Source organism: Amphiprion ocellaris, chromosome 23 (genome assembly GCF_022539595.1).
Source record: "Amphiprion ocellaris isolate individual 3 ecotype Okinawa chromosome 23, ASM2253959v1, whole genome shotgun sequence".
Lineage (NCBI taxonomy): Eukaryota > Metazoa > Chordata > Actinopteri > Pomacentridae > Amphiprion > Amphiprion ocellaris.
Window position 1 is genome coordinate 24,205,226 of NC_072788.1, and position 27,139 is coordinate 24,232,364.

Below are 27,139 nucleotides of genomic sequence, written 5' to 3' on the forward strand. Positions count from 1 at the left end.
GGTAGAAAATGAAATAAAAAAGCTTGAAAATCAACTTATGAAACTGACTTGAAAAAAAGAAAAAATTTTTTATTTTTATATATATATATATATATATATATATATATATATAATACTAAAGACAACAAAACAACACAATCAAAACGTATAAACTCAGCTTGTAAATAAAAAATCATATTTATTCAGTTTTATAATATTCAATAATTTTGAATCAACTAATTTTAAAATGGTGAAAAGCATGACAAAAGATAATATAGCAGAAGTGATAAAAATAAATTATATGTATAATTAAATTAAAATAAAGGAAAAAAAACAAACTCAATTCCTACAAAAATTGAAATAACGCAAGACAGAATGAGGACAAAAACACGCAAAAAATAAAGAAAATTAATAAAATATCCTAAAAAATAAACTTGTTTAACTGAAATTTGCTGAAAAAATGATTTATTTAATACTACAGACAACAAAACAGAATAGAGGTTTATATGTATGTTTTATTTTTTTGAATTATTTTTTATTTTTTCAACAATAAATACAAACAAGAAGACAGAAAACGAGATAAAAACATATAAAATTAGCTCATGAAACTAAATTACTATAAAATATTAAAAACAACACTTGTATTTAAGCACTTGTATTGAAGTATTTGTATTTAAGTGCTTGTAACGGAGTACTGCAGTATTTACTGCAGGTTGAATTAATCAGGCCGGAACCCATCTGCAGCAGACCGGACGGAACCTTTGGACGGACAGGATGCTTCCAGTCGGACTGTTTTTGTAGGCAGACCGGTGCACCTTGAACTGTCAGATTTCTGCCTCTCTTCTTCTTCTTTTCTTCAGATTAGTTCAGTTTATTTTAAAATCATGTCGCGTTTTCCGCAGTTACTCGGCAGGCGGTTGAACGCAAACCTGGTGCGTCAGAACCGGAGCGGCTCCCGGTGTTACTCGAGTTCTGCCGGGAAGAGTTCGGTCCGGATCGGCTGCGCCTCCGGGTTCTGGGGAGACACCGCCACCTCAGGTAGACTCACCTGGAGGAGCTGCCCGAGCAGAGGCAGCTCCTCCCGGACACAGAGAGCCGCAGAGAGGCGGTGTGAGCAGGCTGGATACACAACTGTGTGTGTCTGTCGGAGATCACAGTGTCTCTGAGGTTGTTTTGTGTGTTTTTGTCGTTGTTTTGTGTGTTTGTCTGGTTGTTTTGTGTATTTTTGTCATTGTATGTCTTTCTGATTGTTTTTCTCTCTTTGTGGTTGTTTTGTGTGTCTTTGTGGTTGTGTTGTGTATTTTTGTCGCCATTTTGTATGTCTTTGTGATTATTTTGTGTGTCTGTTGTTTTGTATTTCTTTATGCTGTGTCTGCTTATTTGTCAGTTTATTGTCTGTCGTCACTTTGAATTTCTTTTGATTTCTTTTGGGGGGTTTTTTAGTCGGTTTTCATTTTAAAGTGAAGACAAACTCCACAGAAACATTTCAAGTTTCAGTGAAATCATCATATTGTACCTTTTTTCCTCGTTTATCGAAGAAATAAAATTTATAAAACCAGATTTTCATAAACAAAAACATCCGTTTAGCTTCTCAGGGAGGAAGCAGAAGCATCAGACTTGTCGGACCAAGACATTTAAATGTTGAATTGATCTGAATCACCAGGGTTTGTTGGTGGAAGTGCTGATTGTGTGTCTGTTTGTGTTTGTGTGTGTGTGTGTGTTTGTGTTTGTGTGTCTGCAGTGCCTCAGCTGATCCATGGAGGGAAGCTGGACTTCCTGGTGTTCGACTACCTCAGTGAGATCACCATGTCGCTGCTCACTGCTGCCAAGACCAAGATGCCTGTAAGTAAAGGAGCCCATTCTGATCAATAATCAGGTGATCAGGTCCCACAACTAGCCATCAATACACATAGATTAGGGCCTTTAAACGTTTTTCCTCATTTATCTTCATTTTTTATTTCGTTTTCTATGCATGTGTTTCACATTTTAGATTTTTTCACTTATTTTATTTATTATATTTACGATATATATATTTTTTTCTAATGTTATATATTTAAATTTATTTTTTGACAATATGAAAAATCTATTATTATATAAATTAATTACTTTACTTGTATTGAAATTTGTATGTAGTATTTTTTTATTTAATATATTCAATACATTTATAATACTATATATGCATTTATTGCATGTTTTAATGTATTCAAATTAATGATTTTTTTTGACAATTTGGAAAGTATTATATTATATAATGATATTATTTAAATATTATTAAAAATACTATAGATGTATTAAATGTCGTTAAATATTTATACACATTTAATGAGGCCAGAATTAAAGCAGAAATAAACCTTTGAAATATTTTTCTGTATTTTTTATTTAACTTACATGTATTTATTTGTTTATGTATTATTTTTTCATTTAATTTATTCATTATTTTTATGATACTATGTATGTATTTATTACATATTTGAATATTATATATTTAAATTGATGATTTTTTTGACAGTTTGAAAAGTGTATTATTATATTATATAATTATGTCATATTAATTTATAAAAAATGGTACAGATATATTAAATGTCTTATTTGTATTTATATTATTATTATTACTATTATTCATCGATCAATACAGACAGATCTGTGCAAACATTTTTTTAAATTTTACTTAATTTTTTCCTCATTTATCTAACTATATTTATGAATACATTTTAGTTACTAAGGGGATTTTTTTTCTACTATTTTATTTTTTTATGTCTGTATTTATTCAGATGTTTTTTTATTGAATACTTACTTATTTTTTATTAACACAAATATAATAATGTCATATAAATAAAATAAATAAAAAAGGAAAATAATAGTACTTCATTTACATATTATACATGTTTATATTTCTGTTATATATATATATATATATATATATATATATATATATATATATATATATATATATATATATATATATATATGTATATATATATATATATATATCATGTTTTGATAGATCATTAGATGAATAAACAAAGATTAAATAAAGTGTAAATCAATTGTAATTCTAAGTGCAGCTCTCCAACAGTAACTTGTTGTTGATGTTTTCATTTTTTTTCTGCTTTTCCTTCTTTCCCTTTATTTCCACTGAATGTTCCTGCTGTAGCGTGGAGGCGTTGTGTGTCTGTCATGTGTTTGTCGTGTGTCTGTTGTGTCTGCTGTCTGTGTTGTGTGTGGTGCACCTCTCTGCCTGCAGGAGGCGCTGCTCTATAATATTCTAATAACTGTGTTCTGTGCAGAATCTGGGATTTGCTCCAGACTTTGTTCAAGTCGCCGTTGCTCCGTTCATCAACGACATCCACAGGAAAGGTGACAACAACGACACAATAACACAACAAAACAATAACACAGTAACACAACGACACAACAACCCAACAAAACAATAACACAACAACACAACACAATTCAGCCTAGTACAACACAACAGGACATAATAATGCAACAAATATGACACAACACAACATGACACAGTACAGTACAGCACAATATTACCATGCAGAACACAATACAACACAACAATGTGACACAATACAATACAATACAACACACCAGTACAACACCACACATCCCAGAGTGTGTTTCCATGGCGACCGCTGCCCCTCCTCCTCAGGTGTCCGTGTCATCAGTAATGCTGGTGGTGTCAACCCTCTGGCCTGCGCCGCCGCCATCCAGGACGTCGTCAAGAAGGCCGGCCTGGACATGAAGGTCGCCGTGGTGACCGGCGATGACCTCATGCCCCACGTAAGCCCCTCCTCTGACATCATCGCCGTTTGTTTGTTTGTTGTTTTCCGTCGGTGTTTTCTCACAAACGTGTCTCCTTCCTGTCAGAGGGCCAGCCTGTCTGAAGTCAAGATGGCCGACGGCAGCGGAAGACAGCAGCTGCCCAAAAGCCTCCACAGCATGAACGCATATCTGGGGTAGGAAGTAATGACAACACAACAACAACAACAACACAACAACCCTCCACAGCATGAACGCATATCTGGGGTAGGAAGTAACGACAACACAACAACACAACGCAACACAACAACCCTTCACAGCATGAAGGCATATCTGGGGTAGGAAGTAACGACAACACAGCAGCAACAACAACAACACAACAACCCTCCACAGCATGAACGCATATCTGGGGTAGGAAGTAACGACAACACAACAACACAACGCAACACAACAACCCTTCACAGCATGAACGCATATCTGGGGTAAGAAGTAACGACAACACAACAACACAACAACCCTCCACAGCATGAAGGCATATCTGGGGTAGGAAGTAACGACAACACAACAACACAACGCAACACAACAACCCTTCACAGCATGAAGGCATATCTGGGGTAGGAAGTAACGACAACACAACAACACAACGCAACACAACACAACAACCCTCCACAGCATGAACGCATATCTGGGGTAGGAAGTAACGACAACACAACAACACAACAACCCTCCACAGCATGAACGCATATCTGGGGTAGGAAGTAACGACAACACAACAACAACAACAACACAACAACCCTCCACAGCATGAACGCATATCTGGGGTAGGAAGTAACGACAACACAACAACACAACGCAACACAACAACCCTTCACAGCATGAAGGCATATCTGGGGTAGGAAGTAACGACAACACAGCAGCAACAACAACAACACAACAACCCTCCACAGCATGAACGCATATCTGGGGTAGGAAGTAACGACAACACAACAACACAACGCAACACAACAACCCTTCACAGCATGAACGCATATCTGGGGTAAGAAGTAACGACAACACAACAACACAACAACCCTCCACAGCATGAAGGCATATCTGGGGTAGGAAGTAACGACAACACAACAACAACAACAACACAACAACCCTCCACAGCATGAACGCATATCTGGGGTAGGAAGTAACGACAACACAACAACACAACGCAACACAACACAACAACCCTCCACAGCATGAAGGCATATCTGGGGTAGGAAGTAACGACAACACAACAACAACACAACAACCTTCCACAGCATGAAGGCATATCTGGGGTAGGAAGTAACGACAACACGACAACACAACAACACAACGCAACACAACACAACAACCCTCCACAGCATGAAGGCATATCTGGGGTAGGAAGTAACGACAACACAACACAACAACAACACAACAACCCTCCACAGCATGAACGCATATCTGGGGTAGGAAGTAACGACAACACAGCAACAACAACAACACAACAACCCTCCACAGCATGAACGCATATCTGGGGTAGGAAGTAACGACAACACAACAACACAACAACCCTCCACAGCATGAAGGCATATCTGGGATAGGAAGTAACGACAACACAACAACAACAACACAACAATCCTTCACAGCATGAACGCATATCTGGTGTAGGAAGTAACGACAACACAACAACAACAACACAACAATCCTTCACAGCATGAACGCATATCTGGGGTAGGAAGTAACGACAACACAACACAACACAACAACCCTCCACAGCATGAACGCATATCTGGGGTAGGAAGTAACGACAACACAACAACAACAACACAACAATCCTTCACAGCATGAACGCATATCTGGGGTAGGAAGTAACGACAACACAACAACAACAACAACACAACAACCCTCCACAGCATGAACGCATATCTGGGGTAGGAAGTAACGACAACACAACAACAACACAACAACCCTCCACAGCATGAAGGCATATCTGGGTTAGGAAGTAACGACAACACAACAACAACACAACAACCCTCCACAGCATGAAGGCATATCTGGGTTAGGAAGTAACGACAACACAACAACAACACAACAATCCTTCACAGCATGAACGCATATCTGGGGTAGGAAGTAACGACAACACAACACAACACAACAACCCTCCACAGCATGAAGGCATATCTGGGGTAGGAAGTAACGACAACACAACAACACAACGCAACACAACACAACAACCCTCCACAGCATGAAGGCATATCTGGGGTAGGAAGTAACGACAACACAACACAACAACAACACAACAACCCTCCACAGCATGAACGCATATCTGGAGTAGGAAGTAACGACAACACAACAACAACAACACAACAGCGTAACTCAGTGTACCACCACCAGCTGTTGTCTTTCAGAGCCGCTCCGATCCGTCGCTGTCTGGACCTGGGAGCTGACATCGTGGTGACGGGTCGTTGTGTAGACAGCGCCATCGCTCTGGGGCCTCTGATGCACACCGTACGGACCTACACACTGACACACAAAATGTTGTGGTGCTGGTGTCTGACGGGGAAACCATCAAACTGAATCTTGCATTTTCTGTCTCATTTTGTCATTTTCTGTCTTAATTTGTGTCGTTTTGTGTCTTGGTTGTGTTGTTTTCTGTCATATTTGTGTTGTTTCATCACATCTTCTGTGTGTAGAATTAATAGTATCAAACTGACTGAGTTCCGGGTGTTTGTGGGTCCAGCAGTGGCTGAGTTGTGTTTGTTTTGTGTTGCAGTTTGGATGGCAGAGGAGCGACTATGACCTGCTGGCAGCTGGAAGGTAAAAACACACAAACCTGCTGCTGTATTAATAATAAATGATTAATATTAAACCTCAGAACACGTCTGGTTTATTATCCTACAATGTAAATATCATCTGTTTATGAGGAGACGTTTGTTGAAAGCAGCTTAAATAAAAATTAAATATCAGGCTGAGAACAAACAACAAAATACAAAAAAATGTAATTTTAATACATTTAAATTTAAAAAAAAGTTCAGTTAAAATAAATACAATAAGGATCAATTAAATTTCATTTAAATTAATTAAAATTTAAAGACTACATACAAATAATATAATGCAAAAAAATGACATTTAAAATATTTTTAATTTCTTTTAAAATGGTGCAAACATGAGGAAATGCAATAAAGATAAATTAAATCAAAATTAAAAATTGTACACAAACAATGAAATGCAGTAAGGAGATGTTAAAACTAGAAATAAATTAAAATGTTACAAAAAATATTAATAAATTGAAATATTAAAATCAAACAACAAAATACAGTAAAAATAAATATTAATTAATTAAATCTACAGATTGCAAACAAAATACAATAAGACTTAAGTTAATTAAATTTAATTACATTTAATTTATTTAAAGGTTTCAAACAATATAATACTGTAAAGATAAATTGAAAGTTGCCTAATAGAACATAAAAATCTAAAATAACACATATAATAAAAAGCAGTTAACAGCTTTTCTCCCATGATAAATGTGCTAAATATAAATAATAATAAAGTCTGTTATCTGTGATGCTGAACTTTTAGTTCATGTCTCAGTCTTGCAGGTCACCTGATTGAATGTGGAGCTCAGAGTACTGGAGGAATCTTCACCGACTGGCACAAAGTCCCCGACTGGTAGGTTTCTGACATCATGAATTAATGTGTGATGTCACAAAACATGACATCATCACTTTGTGTCCTGTCTTGTTGATTGATTCTTTCGTTTTTGCTGCTTTGTGTCTCATTTTTGTTAGTTTGTGCCTCGTTTTTGTTTTCTTGACTTATTTTTTGTTCTTTTTTTGTCTCAATTTGTTGATTTTTATGTAGTTTTGGTCAGTTTGTGTCTTATTTTTCTTGTTTTTTGTCCAATTTGTGCTGTTTTGTGTCTCGTTTTTTCATTTTGTCTCTTAATTATGTTTTGTGTCTCATTCTGGTCTTTTCAGGTAATTTTAGTTGTTTTTGGTGTCATTATTGTTCTTTTGTATCTCGTTTTTTCATTTTATGTCTAGTTTTAATCATTTTGTGTTTAGTTTTGGTCATTTTATGTCTGATTTCAGTCATTTTATGTCAAGTATTGGTGGTTTTGTTTCTTGGTTTGGTCGTTTCGTGTCTAGTTTTGGTAATTTTATGTCAAGTATTGGTCATTTTGTGTCTTGGTTTGGTCATTTTATGTCTAGTTTTGCTCACTTTATGTCTAGTTTTGCTCACTTTGTGTCTAATTTTGCTCACTTTGTGTCTAGTTTTCCTCACTTTGTGTCTAGTTTTGGTCATTTTGTGTCTAGTTTTAGTCATTGTTTGTCTTGTTTTTGTAGTTTATGTCATTTATATCACATTTCATCTCATCTTTGTCTTTTTGCATCTGGTCTCGCTCACTCTCGTCCTGTTTCTGTTCCAGGGACAACATGGGTTTCCCGGTGGTCGAGTGCTCTGCCGACGGTTCCTTCGTTCTGTCCAAACCGCCCAGAACCGGTGGCCTGGTGTCCTTCGGTACAGTCGCCGAGCAGCTGGTGTACGAGATCGGCGATCCGCGGAGATACCTGCTGCCCGACGTCACCTGTGACTTCAGCCAGGTGCTGCTGCAGGAGCTGCCAGGTACGCTTCCATCTGCAGCTTCATCTGCAGCTTTCATCTGCAGCTGCAGCTTCATCTGCAGCTTCCATCTGCAGCTGCAGCTTCATCTGCAGCTTCCATCTGCAGCTGCAGCTTCATCTGCAGCTTCCATCTGCAGCTTCCATCTGCAGCTTCCATCTGCAGCGTCCATCTGCAGCGTCCATCTGCAGCTTCATCTGCAGCTTCCATCTGCAGCTTCCATCTGCAGCTTCCATCTGCAGCTTCCATCTGCAGCTTCCATCTGCAGCTGCAGCTTCATCTGCAGCTTCCATCTGCAGCTTCCATCTGCAGCTTCCATCTGCAGCTTCATCTGCAGCTTCCATCTGCAGCTTCCATCTGCAGCTTCCATCTGCAGCTTCATCTGCAGCTTCCATCTGCAGCTTCATCTGCAGCTTCCATCTGCAGCTTCCATCTGCAGCTTCCATCTGCAGCTTCCATCTGCAGCTTCATCTGCAGCTTCCATCTGCAGCTTCGATCTGCAGCTTCTATCTCCAGCTTCCATCTGCAGCTTCATCTGCAGCTTCATCTGCAGCTTCCATCTGCAGCTTCCATCTGCAGCTTCATCTGCAGCTTCATCTGCAGCTTCCATCTGCAGCTTCCATCTGCAGCTTCTATCTCCAGCTTCCTCCTGACCTCCGGCTGAACCAGAAAATGTTCTGTCGACCAGAGCGACCCGGTTCTGAACCTGCCGATAAGCAGCTTCGCTTCGCCTCCTTGTGGCTCATTATTTCAGGAGTTTTTTTGATTGGTGGAGGAAACTCTCCCAGAGCTGTGTGGTTCCACTCGGCCTCCTCCTGCTCTCCTAGAGTAAATAATCGCACCAGTGATATATGTTGTGTTTACATTTGGAAAATATGCAGAGGAAAGTCCTGCACAAGTTCAGACTGATCCAGTTCTGCACCCAGAAAAGAAGACAGCTCAGAAAGTTCACTCTTTTAGCACAGAGCAGGTCTGTTTTTATCCGTTTTAACTTTATCCTCCAAAAGAAAACACACGTGGGAGGCCGTTTGTGTCAATTTGGCTTTTTTCTTGTTTTGTGTCTCAGTTTATTAATTTTGTGTCTCATTTGGGTCGTTTTGTGTGTTTGTCTCGTTTTCTGTTTAGTTTGTAATTTTGTGTCAATTTGTCTTGTTTTTTTTTGTTTTGCGTCCCACATTTATTGTTTTTTGTCATTTTGTGTGTCATTTTTGCTGTTTTGTGTCTCATTTTGGTCATTCTGTCTCCTCTTACTGTAGATCTTTAACTATCTCCATGTTTCCAGATGTTTTTGTGACATGACTGTTGGTCGCAGCTGAGTCGGTCATGACTTCCTGGTTTAACCGATGAGTGCAGAATTTTTGGATTTTTACAGAATCTATTTAAACTAAACAGTTTATTTTTGCCAAATTTTTAAACGAGGCATGTAGAATAAGGAGATTCCAACATTATCTCTAAAGTCAGTCTTCCTTATAAACTGTCAAATTTAAAAGAAAAAAACTGTAATACTGTACAGTAATACTACAACAAATATACTGTCAAATAACAAAAAAATAACCATCTCATTGAAATCCTATTATTTTTCATAATTAAAATGCATTTTTCAGTCTTAATTTTACATAATTTATATATTTTAAGGCAGTTTAATAAAGGACATTTACATGTGTTTAAACAGTTAAATTACCTATAAAATAAATATTAAATATGTATAATGACATAGATCCATGGATTGATTATTAATAATGATAAACAGCTTTGCTTTTTTTTTTTTTTTTTTACAGATTGCCAGCGGTTATAGATATTATACGCTGATGAAAACACACAACAATAAACAAATCTGTGTAAAATTCCAGACACTATACTCACTAATTCTAGAAATACCAACAGTATTGAACTTATTTGAACAGTTTTGTCTCTTAAAGTTGAAGGAAATATTTGTGAAATTGTGATAAATTTGCAAATGTATTAGCAGAATCTTTGTCTTTGGTCAAGAAATTAAAATTTTCTCTATAAAAAATGTTAATTTTAGGATTATTTCCAGATGATTTTTAACGTTATTTTACGTTCGACATTAAATTCAGTCTGTTTTTGGAATTTTATTGATATTTTTTAGTTAGTTGTTTGTTTTAATAAACCATAAATCTACATAAAAATCCTGCATCTAGAGCATATGAAGTCATTTGAACCTGGTTATTTCTTACTGAAATGATGTGATTTCTGGAAAAAGACCTATTGAGCAACAAAACCCAGACATGTAGCAGAAGAAGTGACAAAATTCTGCTTTTTTCCTGCTTTTTCACAGTTTGCTGCTGTTTCTGTTCAGATACTGATGTGTTGAAACTGTGATTTACACAAGTTATTTTTTCTCATAAAACTTGCACCAGAATGTCTTCATAAAATACAAAAGGTCAGGATCTGTGAACTTAAACCCGGAGAATCAGTCGAGTCTCGACCAGAACGTCCCATTTCCTGAACTCTTGGCTGCTGCTGTTGCTAAAAATGTAAATATTTCGTCTAATTGAGCCTCGGCTGAACTCTGTTCAACATCTTCATGACCTGGAGCAGCAGGACACTGAACCAAAGACGAACTGTGAGTCAGCAGTTCGGTTCAGTCGAAGGTGAACGAAGTGCTGCTGATGTTTCCAGAGTTCATGAGTCAGGAGGCGAAACATGTAAACATGTCGACGGTCTGAGAAAACTCAGAAACTGTACAGGAAAGACGAGCTGAAAGGATATAAAAAGTGTAAAAATTTAGAAAGTATTTAAAATAAAATATGCAAATGCCATAATTTTAAATGATATTAAATAATAAACTTTAAAATAATTTCAAGAATTATTAATAGTTTTTTTTTAAATAATTGTAGAAGTAAATAATAATAGTAAGAAACTAAAATTCCAAAATCGTTCTCAAAAGTTAAAAATTAAGAATAAAATCTTTGAAAATAACATCAATTTCACAACTGTGAAAGGAAAATAATCAAAGTAAAAAATTGTTGGCAAAAGTTGAATACTATTGTTGAAAATATAATAACTCGACTTTAATAGAAAAACTAATTTTAAAAAAATTATTATGATAAGCAAAGCTTTTTCAGTAGAATTTTGGGTATGGAATTATTTTTTTAAAAATTGAGTAAAACAAATTCAATTTTGAAAAAAGTTAAATAAAAATTACATTTAATGAAAGAAAAACTAATAAAAATACAATTACAATAAAACAAATTTAAAATATATATATATATAAAATCATCAAAGCAAAAACTGAATAAAGAGTAAAAATCTATGCTTTTATATAATTGTAATAAAAATATGATGTTATTAATTATTACTAATTTTAGCAGTAGTAGTATTTGTAGTATTGTTTGTAATGTCATTAATACAAATTTTGTTAATGATAAATTTGAAAAAAAATCGATATTGTTCAGTTGTGTATGCTTTGCCACAGAGAGGCTTTTCAAAATAAAAGACATCATTAACTTATATAGGAAATAGATTAATCCAAAATATGTTGTAAATTATCTTCCAAAATAAGATTTAAGCACTCAGGGACAGTCTGACGGTTTGTGTTTATGTTAGGATCCACCAGACTTGATTTTGTGACTCATCTTATTGATCAGGTTACTGATCCATAAAGTTTACAAGGTGTGTTTGTGTGTTTTCAGGTGTAGACGGAGGTGCTGTCAGAGTGACCGGAGCTAAAGGCTTTGCTCCGTCTCATGACTACAAGGTAAAACTGCTTTACGATCTTTGCGTTTAGTTTGTGACCTTTATTTTGAAGTTTCATCTCCATAATAATGAGTTCCTCCTTCCTCCAGGTGTGTGCGACTTACATGGATGGTTTCAGAGCGACGGCGGTTTGTCCCGTCGGAGGTTCGAGAGCGGCAGAAAAGGCCCGACGAACCGCAGACAGCATCATCAAACGGTGACTGCGACAGGAAGTGATCCTCTGAACTTTACAGATTAGCAGGAATAACTCTGTCGTCTGTGGTTTGTAGGACCAAGCGAATGTTCAAGCAGTTGGGGATGGAAGATTTCAGCTCCGTCAACGTCCAGGTTCTCGGAGCTGAAGACACGTACGGCGCCAACGCTTGCAACAAGGTAACACATGTTCACAGACACTGGGTCTAATGGTACAGTCCAAACGGTCAGCTGGTTGTGTCAATCTTTGTTAGTTGGTCTTTTCCAGTCTGGGTCAGTTGGTTTGTTCCAGTCAGGGTCAACTGGTTCCTTCCAGCCTGGGTCATCTGGTTCCTTACAGTTGTGTCAGTTGGTTCCGTCTACACTGGACCAGTTGTTTGTCTAATCTGGTTCAACTGGTTTGGTCCAGTTTTTGTTTGTTGATTTGTTCTAATATGGTTTAAATGGTTTGTTCCAGTCTGGTTTGTTTGGTTTGTTCTAGTCTGGTTTAAATGGTTTGTTCCAGTCTGGTTAGTTAATTCATTCGGTTTGTTGGTTTGTTCCAGTCTGGTCAGCTGGTTTGTTCAGTCAGTTGGCTCATTCCAGTCTGGGCCAGTTTTTCCTTCCTGTCTTGGTTAGTTGGTTGATTCCAGTCTGTGTCAGTTGGTTCCTTCCATTGTGGTTAGCTGCTTCATTTCTATCAGGGTTAGTTGGTTTGTTCCAGTCTTGGCTAGTTGGTTCCTTCCATTTTCTTCACTTGGTACCTTCCACTTTAGGCGAGTTGGTTTGTTCCAGTCTTGCTTAGTTGGTTCCTTCCAGTTTCGTCAGTTGGTTCCTTCCAGTCTGGATCAGTTGGTTTATCTATTTGGGTCAGTTTGTTTCTTCCAGCCGAGTCAGTTGGTTCTCTTCTGTCTTGGTTAGTTGGTTCCTTCAGGTTTGTCATTTGATTCCTTCCACTTTGGGTCAGTTGGTTTGTTCCAGCCTGAGTCACTATGTTCCCCTCAAACGATTCCCTTAAAGGAACCTCGTCCTCGTCTTAGCTGGTTAGCTACGCCCAAGACGATTGTGATTAGTTTTAGTAAATATGTCTTTTTTTTCCCCTCAAAGCACAGTGATAATGAGGTTCATCAGATCATTCTGAGGTGTAGAATGGTCTGACTACTGTAGTTTTTGTGTGGCTCATCCAGCTTCCATTTAGAGGATCTCTGCTGGTTCTTCTGTATTTTCTTTCCTCATTCTTTCTCTCCAATGTTTTAACCTTGTCCAGACTCATCATCACTCCCAGTTTTAAAGCAGCAGTTAATCCCGTTTCACGCCTCTGAACTCCCTTCCATCGGTCGCTCTGTTCAGCCCTCCACCCTCAACCAGCGTCGCAGCTAAGCCTGTTTCAAGCCTCTTTTTGCCGCCTTTGCTGCTCTTCTTTTGCTCTTGAACGACACATTTGCTCGACAGCTTCCGGCTGATGTTGGCTTTTTGTGCCTGCAGAGCTCCAGGGAGGCGGTGATCTGGATGGCCGTCCACCACAAACAGAAGAAAGCTCTGGAAATCTTCTCCAGGGAAGTGGCTCCTGCGGGGACCGGCATGGGTACGGCAAACTCTCTTTAACCCCGTTTGGTATAAAAGTGCCTTTTTGATCCACTTAACATCCATATGAGCTGAAAACACCCGAGGTGGTTTAACTCCGATGGTTGTATAAGTGCATAAGAGAATCATGTGTACAGTTAAAACCGCAAGCAGATCAGCCATGGAAGACTTGCATAATCCATAAGAGCACCACTGTGTGCAGTGAAATCGATTGATTATTATTTAAGTAAAACTGGGACAAATCCTCCAGGGTTCCATCATTTCATCATCAACTTAAATCCACTGCTTCATTTGGTTACACACGATTAATAAAGTTTGTCCAAATTCGTGAAGTCAACTTAAAGTTTTCGAGTTTTCCAACTTTCTTTACCCAATTTTTTTTTACCCGTTCTTTATGTTTCTGTAGTCAATAATCTTAAAATGTCAGGGCCAGTTGCGAAAGGAGCAGTAAACCTCATTTAAAACTTTATTTTAGCAAGAGAAAGCATGATTTCAAGTCCACAAAAGTCAACTGCTATCACGAAAACAGAAAGATGAACAAGATTCTTTTAAAACACTGGTGCTTGACGGTGGTCCAAGGTGTTTCCAGGGTCCTTGAGGATGTTCCAGGGGTTCTGGAGGGGAAGTTATTAATCATCCTCTGGAGATTGTGGATATGAAACCGGGTTCTCTCCAGATTCTTCTCCTAAAACATGTAGGTTTATCAGTGTAATCCCAAGTATTTATTATGTAATTAAGTGGATTAAAAAACCTCACGAAACTGAACTCTGTGGTTTGAGTTCCTCCCTAAACCAAGTGTTGGTCCTGCTGCAGATAAGGAGGCTTCTGACCTGCTGAACCTCATGTTGTTTACGGTGACACTCGGTTTGAACTCTGTGGCTGCTGGGAGGTTCGACGCTGTCAGAGTTTCTGAACTGAAACTAGGACACCAAGCTGATCTCGTTCCAACACTGGAAAACTCACACTTTGTCTCTTTCCACAGCTCCTGGACTCACCGGCATCGCGGGCGGGAGACCCAGAGTGTGAGTTCAAACACAGATGCATCGCTGGTTTTTATGCAAACCTCACGGTAATCAGAGAATGTTTAATCATCTCTGTCCTCTTGGTTTCCAGGTCTCCCGTCCTGAAGCCATTTTTCTTCTTACATCCCAAATCTGAGCTGACGGTGAGTCAGAAACAGGCAGAACTAACTGTCAGCAATTTATTTTGTTTGATTTTTTGTGATGAAGTAATTTCAAGAAGAAACCTGATGTGTCAGGAAGTTTGTCATGAATTACTGTCTGTCCGGGTTTCACTGAAAATCCCCGTGTTTGACTCCTGTTCATCCATAGTTTTAGTCACATATTACATATAAGGAGGATTTTCTTTATGAATTTGTTTAAATATAATTAATGTTTATGAAGATAGAAAGCTTTTATTCATCTTCACATAAATGCACTTCTATAAAGTGGCTATTTATCAGAATAAATGTCTTAAAAAAAAAAAGAAAACTATGATATAAACCACAGACTCTATATATGTAGGTAAAAATCTTGTAGTGTCTATGAAACTAAATATCTTAAACACATCTTTGTAAATAACGTTCTTTGCAAAGTGATTGTACGTGAAGATATATATTCATAATGTTTTTATATATTTCTTTACGGATAAGAATTGGACAAATATAAATTTTTCAGTATATTTTTCAACACATTTCTTAAAATATCTTTATCTAAATAAGAAAAAGGTGTATAATAATATCTTTATATGCAATTTTAAAATACATTTTTAGAAATATTCAAATGCAAAGCTTATATAAATAAGAATACATACATGAAAATGATATTTATGTAAGTAAATATGTCTTTATATAAAGTGGATAAATGGATATATATCTCAATAACGTGACGTAATATAAGAGGATCAATATGTGTTTCTGATTATGAATATCATAAAATCTCTTTATGTAAATATCTTTTTACATGATAAATAACCATATGTAGCCTGAATGTATATAAAGATGCAGATCTGAAATTATGTTTGCAGTAATTTTTTTGGGAAAAGCGACTCTATGAACTAAAATATATTTATATAAAAATGGCTTTATCCATAGACTTTTTGTAAATGTAGAAAAATAAAAAAATATCTAAATATTCTCTCTTATGAGTCTGTTTATATAAATATTCTGATGTAAATAGAGTCGAAATAGAGCTAAATATCTTTAAATGTAGTCTAACAGCAGTAGGTGTTCATGTGACGGCAGGTGGACATTCATGCCGGTGGAGAACTGGTGGAGTCACTTTCAGAGGTGGGGCCAGACACACCTGAGCAGGATGAAGCCCTGCCCACCTCAGAGGACGTACCTGACACAGGTAAAGAAGCACTCGGTGGTTTAACTACAACACCTGAGTGTCTACAGACATGCTTAAAACCACTTTTTGGTTGTAGAGAATGAGGACATGGAGGTACATCAGAAGGTTCCACGGGGCCTTGAATAGATTCCATAGGTCCTTGAAGAAACACCATCTGTGCCTCAGAAAGTTCCAGGGGTCCTTGAAAAGACTATAGTGGTCTTCAAGGAGTTCCTTAAGAGTGTGCAAACGTTTCTTGGTGGTGTTTTGGGGGTTCTTGGAGCAACTTCCACAGTCATTGATGGGGGTGTTTCATTCAAATGGGAACTGATGAAGTTACATGGGTCCTTCACGAGGGTCCAGGAATTTTTGAATGCCTGTACAGATCTTTTAAAGCCATCTTGGTCTTCAAGGGAGCCTCAATAGTCTTTGAGGAGGTCTGTAGGTTCTGTAGGTGGCTCAAATGGTCTTTGAGGAGGTTCCAGGGGTTCTTCAGGAAGCTTACCTGGTAGCTGAGGAAATTCTAGGGGTCCTCAAGGATTTTTGTCCTTGAGAGAATTCCAGGGTTCTTGAAGAGGCATGAATGATTTTGGGAAGTTACAGAATTTCTCCAGGGCTGTAATGGTTGCAGGTGTCCTTGAAGAAGTTCCTGGAGACCTTTGAAAGGCTGCATCAGGTCCCAAAGAAATCTGATGGTTCCTGAGAAGGTTCCAGGGGTCATTGATGGTGCCCTTTGGAAAACCTTCTTAGCCTTCGTGGGTGTTCAGATGATCTTTGACAGCCTTCCAAAGTTCCACAATGGATTCAAATGGTCTGCGAGTACTTCAGGTAATCTTTGAGGTGTTCAGAGAGGATTAGATGTTCTTTGAGAAGGTTTTAGGAATCCTTTAGGAAGCTTACATGGTAGCTGAGTCAGTTCCAGGGTTTTTTAAGGGTTCTGGGGTTGTCCTCAGGGATGTTCCAGAGTTCTTGAGGAGGTTTGATTGATTTTTAGAAAGTTTCTGGCATGCTTGATGAGATAGGTTTTAATAGGTTATAGAACTCCTTAAGGGACAGAAATGGTGATTTAACTACAAACAGAGACTGACCAGAACTATGATCCAGTTTAATTCCACCCAATCAGAAACCAATCCTGTTTACCTCCAGACAACAAACCACAAGCTAAGACATAACAAATAAAATAAAATTATAGTAAAAATGTCTTTAAAGTTAACTAACATTCTGATAAAAGTCAATAGACAGACGTTCAGATCAGTGAGAGGTTGTGAGAAACAGTTTGGACTCCACAGCTACACAGCATTACCACAGTGTGGGTGTGTTTGTGTGTCTTTTGTATATGTGGTATTCCTGAGAATAACAAGCTGTGCCAGTTTTCATCCTTTCACCCTTTAAACCAGCGCTTTACTCACATGGCTCTGCACAACACTCAGCAGAGTTCAGACAAGCTGCTAAGAGTCTCTCAACCCAGCTTAAAGAAACCAAATTTACTGACAACATCAGAGAGAAAAACACTTGCATACCAAGTCCTGGCTGCTTCCCCTACCTTCACATTCCTGGCTGAGCACAACAAGGCCTCTCCAATCACAAAGGCCAACCCCAGAGAGTACAAAACACTCAAATTAAATGAGAAAGGACAGAGCTGCTGTTTTTAATATGTGTTCACCTGGTTTTGTTTATGAATCGCAGTTATTGACCGACTGGAGCTGTGATTTATTCCAGTATTATTCATTTCTGATGGCAGGAGCTGCATTCAAACAGACTTTTTAATCAGTTTTACAATTTGAGAGGTTAAAATTCAGATTAAATGGTCCTTGAGGGCCTGAAGATCCTTGACAGGTGCTTAAATCATGCTTAAGGTGTTCCAGGCTTCGTTGATGGGATTCTCGATGAGCATTATCTGAAGGTCTACCTGGCTTGAGAGGGGTTAAAATGTCCTTGACAGGTGCTTGAGAGTGCTTGAATAGTGCTTGAGGGGGCTCATGTTGGTCATGATGAGGTTTATGTGGAAGCGTACTGGGTTTTTACGGAGGTTCTGGAGTCCTTAAGGGGTTAACAGTGTCTTTGACAGGGCTCAGATGGTTCTTGATAAGGTTTTTGTCAAGGGTTGCTTGATGTAGTTCTGTTTGAATATTGGTGGTTTTGGACTCAGTGGCAGCTCAAATTATCCCTAAGAAGGTATTTTGTCACCGTTAGCTGAGCAAAGCAATCAAGTTTTTTGGTTTTCCGGTCTCTTCCAGACTTGCCCAGCGGACCAAACAGCTACAGACTGGAGGAGCTGGCCTATACAAGGAGCGGCGACAAAGGCGACTCGGCTAACATCGGTGAGAACTAAGAAGTAAACCTCAGACACGACATTTACTAAACTGCTAAAACACAGCAGATTAAAGCCGACCTTCACTTCATCCACACCAGAAGGAGCAAAGTTTGGTTATTTAAAACCAACCAGTCTGAGAGCAGGATTCTCTTTGGCAGTGGTTAGCTTAGATGTTATGTTCCAACGTTTCCAGTAATATCCTTCTTTTAGCTCATCTTGCAGAGTTACATCTTCACATTGATACCACTTTCGTCTGGTATCGTACAAAATCTACAACCATCCATAAGCCTGTTAGCTTAGCATAATGATTTAAAACAGCTGGCTTGGCTTTATCAGAGGTCAATAAAATCGTTACATCTTGTTTGTTTTTTGGCCAAGAAAAAGTCCAGCGTGTAAAACAGTTACAGATCGGTGCAGGTAGGTAGATTTTGGTCACTTTACATAGTCTTTATGCTAAGCTAAGCTATGTGGCTACTGGCTGTTGATGGATCAATCCTGTCATGCAGCTCCTAGGAAGACTGCAAATAGAAATATTTTTGTAGCGTGCTGAAGTAAGCCTTTAAATGCGTTTTGTTTATAATTTGTGACAAAATGAGCCTGCGAATGTTGCTAGCGTCCAATGCTACAATGTTTTACTGATTCTTGTACTTTTTGATGTGAAAAAACTTCAGGCACACTTCCATTTGTTATTAACGGAAGGTGTTTTTTATTCTTCAACATTGAACACCAACATACACTCGAGTTGTCTCTGTCTGTGTTCAGGTGTGATCGCTCGCCATCCCCTCTTCTTCCCCTACCTGAAGAAACACCTGACTTCTTCTGTGGTGCAGGAATACTTCTGCCACCTCTTCGCGCCGGAAGAGAAGAACCCTGTTACAAGGTGAGTGCTGACAAAAACACACCAAGACTCTACAACGCTTTGTTGCACAGAAAAACTGCCGGTATCACCACAAAGAAAAACTTCTGCTGTTTATCTTGACGTGTCGTACATTATGAAATGATAGAGCATCCATGAGTTGTTCAACCAAGAATCAGGAGTGCGAAAACAGAAATTCATAGAGATGTTGTTTGCAGAAGTTTGTCTTCATAACTCTATTACTTGGGCTTTTTTTTTGTTTTTTGATGTTAACGTATGCAATGGATCCACATTACTTTCAATTTGGCATAAAGTTAAGATGATATTTCTCACCAACACTCAGAGACTAACTATAAGAGAATTTAAAAAAAGATGCATGTTTTAGGACTGAGTTTGACTCTTTTCTAATGAAACTGTCTTTAAAATCTGCTGCACGGGTTGAAGAAGTGGCTCTAAACACACAGAAAAAGAAGCAAAAATTGTCATGAAAGACAAAATCTTCTAGTTGATAACATGACAGTCATGGTCAACGTGATAACAAATGATGCACAATGACCACAAAGAGGCACAAAACTATTAGAAAGGGATGAAAAATGACTGCACATGGCACAAAATGACCACAGAAGGGCACAAACCCACTACAAAAGGGTAAAAAAAAAAAAATCAGTACAGACAATACTAAATGACCAGACATGATGCAAAATGAAATCAAGAAGGCACAAAGAAAGGGATGCAGTTTAATCACAAATGACTGAAAATGAGTCAAAATGGTCAAAAAAATGACAACAGACAACAAAACATGACCTTCAAAGACACACAAAAATACTAGAAAGGGATTCAGAATGACCACCATTGGCACTAAATGACCACACATGATGCAATAATTACCACAAAGAGACACAAAACTATTACAAATGAATGCAGAATGACCACAAATGGCACAAAATTATCACAAAAGCCACTAAAAAAGCTTTACAATTGCCACAAACGACACAAAATGACCACAGAGAGGCACGAAAACTGTACGAAGTGACGCAAAATGAAATCAGGAAGGCACAAACCTACCAGAACTTATTTAATTTCCCTCCAGGGATTAATAAAGTCATCTAAATCTCAGTCTAGGTGATCACAAATGACACAAACTGACCACAACAATGCACTAACAACACTACCAGAAGGTCAAGTTGTGTGGTTTAATTTGATATGCGCTAAACTCAACTGCAGTAAACACCTTGAAAGCAGTTCATCCGAGGAGGAGAACCCTAACCCCATTTGTTTGAAATTAAATCTGAAACATAATAAAGTATATTCAAGTGAAGGGATCTGAATAATTTCTAAAGCTACTCTGAGAAATAGAACTATAGTAAATAAACTTGGCGTTTAAATGGTCAGACTGAGCTCAGCAGATAATACAGACAACAAGTAGAAGAACATGGAGGATGTTAGTGTGGTTTTCCTGCAGCGGTATCTTTCCATCTTGGTTGTGACTAATATCTGCAGTCGAGGAGTCGAAAGTGTTCACCAGACAAGCGATGACCGCTTTGCTTCCTCCACCCAGCTGTCAGAGATTTCAACACACGCAGTGGCAGCGATCTGTGGTCGGCGTAATCGCTGTCAGACGTTCGACAGGGGGAAAAAAAACGCAGAAAACAATGTGAAACCGAGTGGCAGGCGAGCGGATAATAGTCAGATACTGCAGTCAGAGGAACCACGATGCTCAAACCGCAGGAAACCCACAGTAAAGAGTGTTTATCTGCTGATCACGAATCCTCACTGAACTTTACAAGGCCACAATCTCTGTTATTTGACGTTTTAGGGAATTCCTGCCACTCTTTGAGTCTGTTTTTATACCTTTCCCCAAATATGTCAACACGTTCTTTGTGCATTGTGCTTTAACCCCCCAAAGTCGTCTATATTTAATCTGCTAAACCCGTTTTCAAGTACCAAACAGTACAGGTTTGTCAGATAAGAACAAAAATCTGTGGAAAGTACACATACTGTGACACCCAAGGACAAGACTTGATTAAATCTGAAGTCTTTGAGTCTTTGAAGGACTGTATAGGTCAAGCCTCAAGTCTTTAGAGGAGAAGTCTAAGTCAAGGCTCAACTCTGTAACATCGAGTCCAAGCCAAGTCTGAAGTCTTTAATCTTTGAAGGTATTAGGCCTTAGTCAAGTGTTACATCTTAAGTCAGATCTCAAACCAGTAGATGGTAAGTCCAAGTCAAATCTGAGGTCTTTAGTCTTTGAAGGTATTAGGCCTTAGTTGGGTTTCACATCTTTGAGGAGTCCAAGTCAGATTTTTAGAAGAAAAGTTCAAGTCAAGACTCAAACCGGTAGATGGAAGGTCCAAGTCATGTCTGAGGTCTTCGAGTCTTTAAAGGCAAGTCCAAGGCCAGGTATACATCTTTAGAGTTGAAGACCAAGTCATACCTCAAGTTTTCAAGAGCATCCGCAGTCCGAATCAATTCCTAAATCTGTTGAGTGCAGAGTTCAAGTCCTACACTTTTCAGTGTTTGAAGTCCTGGTCAAGTCTGAAGTCTCTGAAGACCTGTCCAAGTGAGGACTCAATTCTTTAGCCTTATTCAAGTCTCACATTTCTGAGGAGCAGTTCTTTAGGTCTAAAAAACAGATCATGTCTCAGGTCTTTGAAAGCCTGTCCTAGTCAAGGTTCAGATCTTTAGAGATAAAAGTCAAATCAAGGCTTAACTATATAACTCGTCTAAGCCAAGTCTTTGAGTCTTTGAATGTATTAGGCCTTAGTCAAGTCTCACAACTTAGAGGATTTCAAGTCTACATTCACATCTTTCACCTAAACTAGACCAAGCTGAGTCTCGTGTCTTTAGATGGAAAGTCCAAATGAGTTTTGAATATTTGGATAAAGCAAAAAACTAACAAAAACCATAGTGAATATCCTTTTAATATATTAGATGACGAGTCCAAGTCAGATCTCAAATCCTACAGAGTAGAAGTCCTACTTTTTCAGTCTCTGAAGTAAAGTCTTTAGAAAGTAAGTCTTAGTCACTGAAGACCAAGTCTCTCAAGGCCAGTCCAAGTCAAGTCTCGAATGTGTTCAAGTCTCTCGCCTTTAAATCTTGTCTACAGTCTAAAGAAAGGACAGATCTAATTCAGTTTTCAGGTCTGAGACATGTCTCATATCTTGAACAGCTGGTTGAAAAACATAAAACTAAGAAGAATTCTAATGAACCATTATTTTGGTATTTTACAGACAAAATGTAATTGAAAGACAATTTTATTGGATCCTGATGAGTCAAAGACAAGTTACAAGTGCCAGATCTTTCAGTCTTTGAAGGCAGGTCCAGGTGTAGCGTTAACCCTTTAGAGCGCAAATTCAAATCAAAGCTCAAGTCCAAGTCACGTCTCAGGTCTTTACAAGGAAAGACAAAAACAATCCAAAATGTATTTGAAAAAGGTATTGATTCATCTGTAATGAAACTGTTAGTTGCACATCTTAAAGGGCGGTTTTCCTTTAAGGCATAACATTTTGCAGCATTTGTTATCGTGAATCCTCCGGATAATTAGAGGAAATCTAAAATTCTACTTAAAACACCAAAACCAAACAGCTGGCTCCATTTTTAAAGCCCACAAGTACCAGACGGACAAAGATGTAACAGAGCACTGAAGACACTGAAGGATGGCTGTGGGTTAGAAATGGACTTATGAAGAAAACCACAACAGACTGAGGAAAACCAGGAACTTCCACTGAAACCAAGACACAACATTACTGACTGTCATCCCCTCCTCCAAGGTAATCAGCCCGTATGAAGACATAATAGAAAGCAGGGGTTTGCAGTTGGACCGCCGGAGGCCCTGGATGCTCAGGTTGTCTCCAAACAAACACAAGAAAAGTGTTTTTATTTACTCGGCACAGAGACGAGCTTTCTGCAAGATAACAAAGACGTTGAGGCAGCTGGTACAGACTAAGATATTTTTAAAAAATTGAAAGGAGTGCTTGTCCAGAGTTGTTGTTTACATTTTTCTCTTTATAATAGAAGCAAATATGACTTTTTTATTGATTTCTGTCTTGCAAAATAAGGACAGAAAACCAGTAAAGCATGTTAAAGCTTTGAGAAAGTCTCATTTCCTGCAGTATTTGACAGTCTAGCTTTACATACAGTACGTACACAACAGAAGTGGACACACCCTTGGGCAGTATTGCTTACACAGCAGATGTTTCCAAATTGCATCACTTTTCAATAATTGCATCACTTCTATGTTGAACAGTAGGGTGTTTTCTCTCATGTAAAATTAGAAGATAGCAGATTAGATGTTCTATAATAAAATGAAAGGCTCCACAGTTATTTTGAAATACACAGAAAGTATCCATGGAATTACAGAGATAGTTATTTGCTTTTCAAATGTACAATAATATTGTGATTTCATAGATAACATCCTTTAATAGATGAAACTGTTGAATTCAAGTTTCATACTTTGCGCCCATTAGATACTAGTGATAATTACCTGAAAAAGAAATAATACTTCATGCACATACTCCATAAAACTGGATGATAACAAATGACAGCTTCTTCCAACCATATGTAATAAAAGGTATTTCCATGTGCTGAACACCAGGGGGTGCAGTCAAAATATTATACAGATTTACAGAAATAAAGCAAAGCTATATGAAAATGAAGCGTAACGTGCTAAAGCTGCACCACCCGTCAGAAAGGACCAAATTAAATTGACCAAGATTTAATATCGAAAAGCAATAAAAGGTGGAAAAAAGATTCTAAAGTGGGGGAATAGATTTTATAAGAACAATGGTATTACACTCCCCCAACTGTGCTTCACTGTCAGGACTATGCATCAGAAATTTTTTTTTAAAAGTAGTAAACAATTTATTTAATTCAGTGTCACTTCAGCGTTGTTACCAAAGTAGCCGCTGTTCGTTTATTATACAGAAACTATGGACATGAAGCAAAACTATATGTCAGTCAGGCATAAGATGCTACAGCTGCTGGACCTGCCAGATGGAACCAAATTATACTGACCATGATTTACTGTTGAAAAAGAATAAAAAAGTCAAACTTCTAATTAGATTTTATAGGCAGTGTATCATTAAACTCCCACCACCATGCTTCATTGTCAGGACTACGCATCAGAAAAACAGAACAAGAAGCAAACAATTTCATTCATTCAGTTTTATTTCAACATTGTTCCCACTTTTGGCCTGAGTAGCCGCTGTTTAGCAGAAATTTCCTCAACACTTCTTTCTTTGTATTGAACAACAGGGGGCGCGGTTCATATATTATACAGAAATTACGGACATGAAGCAAAACTATGTTGAAGCAAGATGTTAGATGCTAAGGTTGCTTGACCTGGTTAACGAAAACAAATTCAATTGACCAGGATTTAGTGTTGAAAAGTGGAAAACTTCTAAGGAGAGTGAATAGATTTTTATAAGCAGTGTATCATCACACTCCCGCCTCCATGCTTCACTGTCAGGACTATGCGTCAGAAACACAAAACAAGTAGTAGCACTTAAGCTGCAGGACCTGCTGGATGAAACCAAATTAAATTAACCACGTTTTAGTGTTGAAAATCAATAAAAACAGAAACCTCCTAAGGGGGGGTGAATACATTTTCTAGGGAGCGTGCTTCACTGTCAGGACTATGCATCACAAAAACAGAGTAAGTAGTAAACAATATAAGGCGTTGTAGAGATTAGAGGACATGAAGCAAAGCTATACATGAGCGAGACGCGAGATGCTAAAGGTGCTAATGTGGCAGGTACGCTGGAGACGCTGCACATGTGCGCAACCGGCGGACATGTTTGAGCGGTGACGCAGTGCGCGGCGTGTTAGCGATTAGCGTAATGAAGCGGTGGAGGTCGTAAAGCTCGCTGACCTGCGTCTCCTCTCGCACCCGAAACGCCTCGCCGCCGCCACAGACGCTTCATTAGTGCACCTCCACCGCTTGTTAACCCGGCAGGAGGCCGACACACACACACACACACACACACACACACACACACAGCCACACAGCCACACACAACACACACAACACACACATTTAACTGCTTTAACTGCTTAAACACACACACATGCTCACCAGTTTAGCATATGATCACATTTACAAACGTGCACAAACACACATACTGATCAAGCATGCTTAACTGTGACACACACACACACACACACACACACACACACACACACACACACACACACACACTAACACATCAAAAACCCACACTGCCAACACACACATTTACGTGTGCAATAAACCTCCATGCCGACACATGTTGCCAGGCTGTGCTGGCAGGACTCTGTGTGTGTGTTTAACACATTTGGTCGACTGTGTGTTTTTTTGGGTTTTTTTTTTGCCCTTTTAAAAGGTGTGTGGAGGGTTTTGCGTTGCCACGGTAACGGGTGTGGTTTCATATTTACCATGGCTGTGTGTTTCTGCAGATACACTCTGCCGGGGATCCATGGCCTCAACTTCGTCCTGCAGAGCTCGCTAGGCGGGGGAGGGGTGGCGTCTCTTCGCAGCGACCCCCAGGTAACAGCCGGACCTCCACGCTAACCTGAACCAGATCCTCCACTCAACCCTCCACTCAACCCTCCACTCAACCCTCCTCAGTCTGTCAGCAGCCAAATGCCTTCTTCTTCACCCTGTTCACAACAAACATATCCACATAAATATAACCAACAGTTTGTTTTTTAGCACATTTTCTGCACCTCCATGGAAACAGAACAACCACGGCTACAAGAAAAAGTTCTTTCATGTCCAACTTGTGACCATTTACTACAGAAAGAACTCTATATGCAATACAGCCTGTTTGTCAAAGTTTAGGGTACAAAAGTAAATTTTTTTTTTTTAAGCGAAAAATTTTCCAGAATTTCAGCTTTCTGTCAGCTCTTGAAACTCTCGTGTGTGACTAACAGTTCAGTCAGGAAAAATAAGCAAATCTGAGATTAAAATAGGGTTTTTAGAATAAATATTCTGTTATTTTGAAAAATTCGCCACAAATCAAGTGCTTGTACCTCATTTTGTAAAATAAAAACTGCTAGAAATTCTCCTGAGCTCCTCATGAAATCAAGACTGACACAGAAAATGTGCTATTTGCTGCAACATTTTTCCATTTTTGTTGTTCTGTATTATTTTTCTGCTTTTGTTTTATTGTGTCTTATTTTAATAATTTTCTTTATTGTTTCTGTCATTTGTGTATCTTAGTTTGCTTGTTTCGTGTCATTTTCTATCTCATTTTTGTCATTTTGCATCTCTTTTTTTTGGTTTTGTGTCTCATTTATGTTGTTTTGTGTCTCTTTGTGGTCATTTTGTCTCTTTATTCAACTATTTCCATGTTTCCAGCCTCTACTAGCTATAGAAAGATGTTTCACCATGCTGAATGGATCTCCAACAACTTGCTCTTCTGTTCACTGTTTCTGTCTTGGTTTTTCATTTTTGTTGGGGTTTTTTGTCTCATTTGGGTCATTTAGTATAATTTTTTGTCTCATTTTTGTCATGTTGTCTTGTTTTCGGCCATTTCATGTTGGCTTTTTTCCTAGTACTGTCATTTTTCTGTCTAATTTGGGTCATTTTGTGGCTTGTTCTCTCATTTGGTGTCACTTTCTGTCTCTGTTTTGTTGCTGTCTCTTTTTTGTCATTTTGTATCTAATTTGGGTTGTTTTATGGCTCTTGTTTGTTGTTTTATGTCACATCTAGTTTGGGTAAGTTTGCGTCTGTTGTTTTGTGTCACATTTCTCCAATATTTTTCAGTTTCAAAGTTTCCAGCCTCTCCAGACCTTTTCTCTCTACTCTGCTCATCATCTGTA

The 27,139-nt window shown here is 38.3% G+C and overlaps 1 protein-coding gene across 1 annotated transcript in view; it reads left to right on the plus strand.

Moving 5' to 3' along the window:
- The first annotated feature begins 757 nt into the window (after window positions 1-757).
- lratb.1 (lecithin retinol acyltransferase b, tandem duplicate 1) overlaps window positions 758-27,139 on the plus strand; it is a 31,697-nt gene continuing 5,315 nt past the window's right edge. Inside the window, exons 1-19 of the mRNA XM_055007552.1 lie at window positions 758-1,017; window positions 1,721-1,821; window positions 3,267-3,336; window positions 3,638-3,768; window positions 3,856-3,944; window positions 6,150-6,249; window positions 6,515-6,558; window positions 7,336-7,413; window positions 8,174-8,370; window positions 12,024-12,088; window positions 12,177-12,283; window positions 12,357-12,459; window positions 13,744-13,843; window positions 14,825-14,864; window positions 14,956-15,007; window positions 16,085-16,193; window positions 18,410-18,493; window positions 19,249-19,366; window positions 25,772-25,862. Coding sequence (XP_054863527.1) covers window positions 864-1,017; window positions 1,721-1,821; window positions 3,267-3,336; window positions 3,638-3,768; window positions 3,856-3,944; window positions 6,150-6,249; window positions 6,515-6,558; window positions 7,336-7,413; window positions 8,174-8,370; window positions 12,024-12,088; window positions 12,177-12,283; window positions 12,357-12,459; window positions 13,744-13,843; window positions 14,825-14,864; window positions 14,956-15,007; window positions 16,085-16,193; window positions 18,410-18,493; window positions 19,249-19,366; window positions 25,772-25,862 — 1,833 coding nt within the window. The 5' untranslated portion in view covers window positions 758-863. The remainder of the gene's footprint in view (window positions 1,018-1,720; window positions 1,822-3,266; window positions 3,337-3,637; window positions 3,769-3,855; window positions 3,945-6,149; window positions 6,250-6,514; window positions 6,559-7,335; window positions 7,414-8,173; window positions 8,371-12,023; window positions 12,089-12,176; window positions 12,284-12,356; window positions 12,460-13,743; window positions 13,844-14,824; window positions 14,865-14,955; window positions 15,008-16,084; window positions 16,194-18,409; window positions 18,494-19,248; window positions 19,367-25,771; window positions 25,863-27,139) is intronic.